Genomic DNA, 7,784 nt, shown 5'->3' on the forward strand with positions numbered 1-7,784 from the left:
CCGACACAGGTTTCAGGCTCTCAGCAGATTGAAGACATCTGAGATGATTAATTGATTTAACAAGTTAATTAAATCTGCATATGTTTGGAGGGGAGCAGGGATGGAGTGGGAGGCCAAAATACCCCTGGAAAGAGCCTTCGCCCTACCTTTCACTGAAAGAAACCAGGGTTTGAAGACTGCCAATACTGTTGTGGTTGCCTAACAATCCCCACAATGGCCACTGAGATCTCAGAGGGCATTCATTTCTTAAAGGTACAGGAGATGCCTGGATTGTTTTTGGGGGAGTTTAACCCCTGACAGTGATTTTTTAAAAAGATTTCAGATTTTTCTGAAAACCTGGAGCTTTTCTCAAGTTTGGAGAAAGTTCTGTCTTGTCGGTTCATGGCTCCAATCTCCTGCTTTAAATATTCACAGATGGGGCCGTGTTGAGAATTAGAAATATTGATACGGTATAGATATTGACACCCCAGTCTTCTCCCCAGTAGTAACTCACAGTGGCTTACAATATCATTTTCCCCTCCTCCATTTTATCCTTACAACAACCCTATGGGGTAGGTTAGGATGAGTGTGTGTGACTGGCCCAAGGTCACCCAGAGAGACTCCACGGCAGTGTGAGGATTTGAACTGGGGTCTCCTGGATTTTAACCTAACAACAACCACTACGGAGGGCCACATTGGTGGAAAACTAAAAGCGGGGTGGCGCAGGGAGAAAAAGGCTACCAGGGCAGATGTAATAAACATTTTAATAATAAAAATGTTGTCATCCTGTATGTACAAAAGTTATAGTCCCCACCCTATTGCTTCTTCAGGGGATTTATAATATATCACGGTAAGCTAGCATTTTGCCCTGACCTGGATGGGTCAAGCTAGCGCAAACTCATCAGATCTCAGAAGCGAAGCTGAGTCAGTCCTGTTTGCCGTTTGGATGGGAGACCTCCAAAGAAGTCTAGGGGTGCTGTGCAGAGGCAGGCAATGGAACACCGCCTCTGCTCATCTCTGGCCTTGAAAACCCCGTGATGGGTTGCCCTAAGTTCCTTAAAGCACTTTCCACCACCAAGCTACTATGAATAAAATCTAACTCCAAAGATTAAAGTGAAACTCAAAAATAAAAATGGGTGCCAAAGGACGTGCAGTCCTAATAACAGTTAAAAAGGTAAAGGTTCCCTTGCTCGAAAGGCAGTCGAGTCCGACCATACGGTTGTGGTGCTCCTCTCCGTTTCCAAGCCGAAGACCCGGCGCTGTCCGAAGACGTTTCCGTGGTCATGTGGCCGGCATGACTAAACACAAAGGCGCACGGAACGCTGTTACCTTCCCACCGAAGTGGTCCCTATTTATCTACTTGCAATTTCTTGCTTTCGAACTGCTAGGTTGTCAGGAGCTGGAACTAGAGACGGGAGCTCACTCCGTCATGCAGCACTCGGGTCTTGAACGGCTGAGCTACCGACCTTCCACAGCCTGCAGTTCAGCGTCTTAACCACTTGAGCCACCGCTAACAGTTAGCTGGGCTTAAAAACAGTGAGCCAAAAGTACGTCAGTGCCTGCTCTCAGATCTCCTGGAAAGCGGTATAATTGAGTTTTAAAAGATCTTTGAAAGAATGCAGACATCATTGTACCAAATATGCACAAACTGGTCTTCCAGGAAAAAAGCCGTACATCTTACCTATTATCAGAACAGAGTCAACTGAGCTGCTACTTCGCTGTCGTTAGGACCTGTCTGATAAAAACCGAGTTCTTAGCTTGAAAGAAGTAGAATGAAGCTGCGGTCTGATATGTAGAGCAGCTGTAGGAATTCCAGATCTTCATTTAACTGTTTGGGGACCAGTGTGTGCCATGTGAAAACCCACTCAGCCTCTTTTCCCCCAGCAGCGTTTTGTCATTTTGACAGTCGATTTTTTGTAAGGCCCCAAAGAATCTGTACAGCAATTATTATATTCCATAAAATGTTTTAAGCAGAGGAACACCTAATTTCCCCCCCAAAACTAATGTTATTCTTGTGTTTGGCAATGCATGTCTTTAAATTCCTATTTGTCATTTTCCCATCTATATCTTATCGCAAGGATGTTTGATGCTATAAACCACTCAGTTGGAACTGCATGTACTGCAATTCTTTATCCTCTTTTATTTAATCCACAGGATTAACAAATTGTTTCAGATTACACATAAATTTACAATAGGTGAAGTTCCCACAAGGAAAATGTCCCTGTGGAAATCAGGTGCCTGGCAAAAATTTGTTGAGTTCTGATTTATAGATACTGTGTGCCACCCAATCTCTGAAATTGGTAGTCATCATAAACACAATTCCTGGCATCTTATCACACACAGAGATGCCCTCTACAATATGCCAGTTCCTTTAAATACTTTTAAAAAGTCCAATAGTCACATTATTTAAGGTAAAAACTACGCAAAAGCTGACCACTACTTTTTTTTCTTATTTGATACTCAGCATCTCCTGTTGAAGAACAGGGTTGCCAAACTCCAGGTAGAAGCCAAAAAAGAGAGTGCGGGAGGAGATGGAAATCCAAGCACAATATCCCTGACAAAAATATCAAAGAGTCAATAAAGATATGTGTGCGAAATCATTTACTGTAGTAATTCTGTAGAAAATTCTCTTCTATTATCACTCACACGCAACGGATACTGAGCAATATAAACACATCCGTTTCACAAGAATGGCTTTATCTGAGTGTGTCGCAATCACAATTCTTATCAATTTCTTCTTACCAACTCTTGAAGGAAACATCCCGTGTGGACTCTCTAATAACAGAACCCAACGTCTTCACAATGTAAAAATTGATAAGAATTAGGATTGCTGCACGCACAGATAAAGCCATTCGTGTGAAACGGATTTGTTTATATTGCGCAGTATCCGTTGCGTGTGAGCGATAATAGAAGAGAATTTTCTACAGAATTACTACAGTAAATGATTTCGCACACAGATCTTTATTGACTCTTTGTTATTGTTGTCACGGATGTTGTGCTTGGATTTCCAAACTCCAGGGAGGGCCTGGAGATCTCCTGGAATTACAATCAAGCTCCAGGCAGAGATAAGTTCTCCTGGATGAAATGACTGTTTTGGAAAGTAGATTCTATGGCATTATATCCCTACTGAGGTGCCTCTGTCCTCAAACCCTCCCATCCCCAGGCTTCACCCACAGATATCCAGGAATCTCCCAAACTAAAATTGGCAACTGTGCTGGAAACTAAAGCCTCGCAGGCTGACTGCACGATCTGCTGCGGATACCCTCTAATAGCCAGATGACTAGCTAATTGTGTTATATTATATTGGCAACTGTGCTGGAAACTAAAGCCTCACAGGCTGACTGCACGATCTGCTGCGGATACCCTCTAATAGCCAGATGACTAGCTAATTGTGTTATATTACAAATCCCCCAAAGAAACAACAGCTAAACGTTTTTATAGATAGCATCACAACGTTTTCATTACAGAGTGCGGGGGGGGGGTTGGACTAGATGACTTGCAAGGTCCCTTCCAACTCTAACATTCTATGATTCTATATTTATTACACCTCTCTCTTTGTTGCACCATGAGCCTTTTGACTCCCTCCCCTCGTGTTCCACTGGGGGTCCTCGCCCTTTTTGCACCCAAGGGCATCTTCGGCATTCGGACAACTGGGTGGTGGGCGCGGCAACAAAATGGCCGCCACAGGAGGCAGGCCCAGCCACAGAATCTCAGGGATCGAGGTTCTTCTAGCTCAGCCTCCCAACTCTTTGCTTGTTGTCTCCTTTAGGGTTTGGGCCCTTATAACGTCAGCAAGACGGCGCTCCTGGGCCTCACCCGCACCCTGGCCCCTGAACTGGCCCCCAGCAACATCCGCATCAACGCGCTGGCTCCCGGGCTGATCCGGACCAAGTTCAGCTCAGCTGTAAGTACTGGAGGGTGGGAAGGGGAACTGGGCCAGGCTGGGATAGAATGGCTCAAACTGTTGTACTGACGAGCATTTCCCCTTCAGCTTTGGCAGGACAAAGCCACAGAAAACAAGCTGATGGAGGCCATGCGGATCCGGAGGTAACGACCACCCTTTCGCCCCAGTGGGGGAGCGGCTGGCAGTCTGTGGGCCAGATGCACCCCCTACACCACGGCACCCACCAACACCCTCCCTGACCTCCAGTGTTCCCTTTAAGCTGAGTCGGTGTGCGTTAGCTCACAGCTTTCTAGCCTCCAGCTCACACCTCTTTGTCTTAGCTCAGGAAGGATGCAAAGTCATTGATGCAGCAGCTAAAATTGGCAACTGTGCTGGAAACTAAAGCCTCACAGGCTGACTACACAGCTCAATCGCTCGCTCACAACACAACTTTAATGCCGGTAGCTCATAAAGCAGAATTTTTGCTCACAAGACTCTCCACAGCTTAGAGGGAACATTGGTGGCACCCACCAAGTATTTTTAGATGGGGTCAGGTTGGTACAGCTTTCGCTCAGCAGAACTTCCAACTGTCTACTGAAGATCTGATCGGCCGTGAGGATGAAAAGGCCTCCTGTCGAACAGAGCCTCTGCCTGAAATGCTGGACGAGTTACTATTGCAGTTACACATAACCTCACTCCTTAGAATCATAGAGTCACCGAGTTGGAAGGGGCCGTAGAGGCCATCTAGTCCAACACCCTGCTCAATGCAGGATCAGCCTAGAGCATCCCTGACAAGTGTCTGTCCAGCTGCTGCTTAAAGACTGCCAGAGAGGGGGAGCGCACCGCCTCCTCAGGCAGCCAATTCCACCGTTGCACATGACTGTCAAAACGTTTTTCCTGATCTCCAGCCGGTACCTTCCCACCCTTAATTTAAACCCATTCCTGCGAGTCCTCTCCTCTGCTGCCCACAGGAACAGCTCCCTGCCCTCCTCTAAGGGACACAGCCCTTCAGATACTCCAAGAGAGCCATCCTGTCCCCCCTCAACCTCCTCTTCTCCAGACTGAACATTCCCAAGAAGTCCCTCCGCCTTTCCTCGCAGGGCTTCTTAATCTCCAGGCCCCCGATCATCCTCGTCCCCCCCCTCTGCCCCCGCTCCGTTCTGTCCACATCCTTTTGGGAGTGAGGCCTCCAGAACTGCACACAGGACTCCAGGTGTCGCCTGACCAATGCAGTGTGGTGCTCTGACATCTTATGGTCCTTGAGATGTTGCAGTTGTCTCCGCCTCCCGTGGCAGCCACCGCCCTGCGTCAGAATTCCAAAGGTGCTCGAAGGTTGGGAATCCTTGCTGTGCACTATTGCTGACAGGGCTGTTGTTGTTGTTCAGTCGCACAGTCGAGTCTGACTCTTCGCAACTGCACGGACCAAGTCACGCCAGGCCTTCCGGTCTTCCGCCATCCTCTGAAGTTTGCTCAATTTCATGTTCGTTGCATCTGTGACACTGTCTAACCACTGTCTAGCAACTGTCTAACCATCTCATCCTTTGCCGTACCCGTCTTCTTTGACCTTCAGTCAAACAGGGCTGTACTACATCAGAAATGGCACACTTAGCTGCTGTGTGTGTGTGTTTAAAGCCTTCCTCTGCTTGTTGGGACCCAACTCCCTGGCATCCGTTACCCCCGCAGTGGCCTACAAGACCTTCCTTCTGTTTCGCTCCAGTAGAACACAACAAAACATCTCTGTGTGCCCGGCCACTTTTGTGGCTCAGTCATGGTTTCCTAGAGAGTCCTTTTGATACCATGTAGATTGCTGTGACCCTCCGCCTCCCGTGGCAGCCATTTTGTATGTCTGCCCACCGCCCTGCGTCAGAATTCCAAAGGTGCTCGAAGGTTGGGAATCCTTGCTGTGCACTATTGCTGACAGGGCTGTTGTTGTTGTTCAGTCGCACAGTCGAGTCTGACTCTTCGCAACTGCACGGACCAAGTCACGCCAGGCCTTCCGGTCTTCCGCCATCCTCTGAAGTTTGCTCAATTTCATGTTCGTTGCATCTGTGACACTGTCTAACCACTGTCTAGCAACTGTCTAACCATCTCATCCTTTGCCGTACCCGTCTTCTTTGACCTTCAGTCAAACAGGGCTGTACTACATCAGAAATGGCACACTTAGCTGCTGTGTGTGTGTGTTTAAAGCCTTCCTCTGCTTGTTGGGACCCAACTCCCTGGCATCCGTTACCCCCGCAGTGGCCTACAAGACCTTCCTTCTGTTCCACTCCAGTAGAACACAACAAAACATCTCTGTGTGCCCGGCCACTTTTGTGGCTCAGTCATGGTTTCCTAGAGAGTCCTTTTGATACCATGTAGATTGCTGTGACCTGGATGGCGCAGGCTGGCCTGATGTTGTCAGATCTCAGAAGCTAAGCAGCATCGGCCCTGGTTAGGACTTGGATGGGTGACCACCAAGGAAGTCCCGGGTCCCTACACAGCCGCAGGCGATGGCAAACCGCCTGTGAACATCTCTTGCCTTGAAAACCCCCACGGGGTCGCCGTAAGTCACCTGCAAGTTGATGGCCCTGTCCTCCACCACCAGATTGCTGTGGACCCTTGAGAACGAGCCGTTTGGGGCAGTCAGTGGGAAAGGAAGCCCCATTTCTGGACTCTAAAGTCCCTCCCATATCCTCTCAGGCGTTTCCCCTGTCTACTTTCTTGCCCTCATGAGGAGGCTGCCTCTGTTTGGTGGTTTTTGGATCTGAATCAGGAACCTCTTGGTTGGAGGGTGGGAACTCGGAAGACGCTTATAAAATCCTGAACCACCCAAACTGCTTGATGGAAGAGGCATCGGTGAGTTTAGGGGTCCATCAATTTCTGGTTTTGACACCTGGGCTTTGCCGATGCTGCTACCTGGGCGTGGTTTGCCTTCTTGCATCTTCTTCCGTGCCCCTTGCAGTGAGAACGAGCCGTTTGGGGCAGTCAGTGGGAAAGGAAGCCCCATTTCTGGACTCTAAAGTCCCTCCCATATCCTCTCAGGCGTTTCCCCTGTCTACTTTCTTGCCCTCGTGAGCAGGCTGCCTCTGGTGGTTTTTGGATCTGAATCAGGAACCTCTTGGTTGGAGGGTGGGAACTCGGAAGACGCTTATAAAATCCTGAACCACCCAAACTGCTTGATGGAAGAGGCATCGGTGAGTTTAGGGGTCCATCAATTTCTGGTTTTGACACCTGGGCTTTGCCGATGCTGCTACCTGGGCGTGGTTTGCCTTCTTGCATCTTCTTCCGTGCCCCTTGCAGGGGATCGGTACACAAATGTGAACAGGTGAAGCTGCCTTATACTGAATCAGACCCTTGGTCCATCAGAATCAGTGTTGTCTACTCAGACTGAGGTGTTTCCCGTCACCTGTTGCCTGGTCCTTTAATGGGAGATGCCAGGGATTGAACCTGGGGCCTCCTGTAGGCCAGGCAGATGCTCTACCACTGAGCTACAGCCCCTCCCATAAATGTGGATGGATGAAAACGCTGTGCCAAAAGGAATCTAGATAAAATTGCACGATTGCGCTGAGATTCCTTTTCCCCCCCCTTGCTGGTTTTTAATCCGTGCCGGGAGGGAAGGCAGCCGTGGTATCGCCTGATCTCATCAGATCTCAGAAGCTAAGCAGGGTTGGTACTTGGAAGGGAGACCACCAAGGAAGACCCTGCAGAGGAAGGCAATGGCCAGCCACCATTGCTTCTCACGTGCCTCGAGAGCCCCTCGCTGTGGCCGCTGTCAGTCGGTTGCAACTTGACGGCACTTGCGTACCTGTTTGATCAAAGTGCATGTGTCCTGATGTGCATTGGCGACCCGTAAAGGCAGGGAAAAGGGTGGCAGGGGAGATGTGAACTGCCGAGGGTGGCAAACTGTGCATACGAACTTTAGACATTCTCCAGAAGGCAGGTT

At 48.9% G+C, this 7,784-nt stretch overlaps 1 protein-coding gene across 1 annotated transcript in view; it reads left to right on the forward strand.

The window, feature by feature from the left end:
* LOC107112399 (dehydrogenase/reductase SDR family member 4-like) overlaps positions 1–4,047 on the forward strand; it is a 13,084-nt gene extending 9,037 nt beyond the window's left edge. Inside the window, exons 6-7 of the mRNA XM_015413528.1 lie at positions 3,749–3,883; positions 3,971–4,047. Of these exons, the coding sequence (XP_015269014.1) occupies positions 3,749–3,883; positions 3,971–4,030 (195 nt within the window). The 3' untranslated portion in view covers positions 4,031–4,047. The remainder of the gene's footprint in view (positions 1–3,748; positions 3,884–3,970) is intronic.
* The last annotated feature ends 3,737 nt before the right edge of the window (positions 4,048–7,784 follow it).

Source organism: Gekko japonicus, unplaced genomic scaffold, assembly GCF_001447785.1.
Source record: "Gekko japonicus isolate JY-2015 unplaced genomic scaffold, Gekko_japonicus_V1.1 scaffold1098, whole genome shotgun sequence".
Taxonomy (NCBI): Eukaryota; Metazoa; Chordata; class Lepidosauria; order Squamata; family Gekkonidae; genus Gekko; species Gekko japonicus.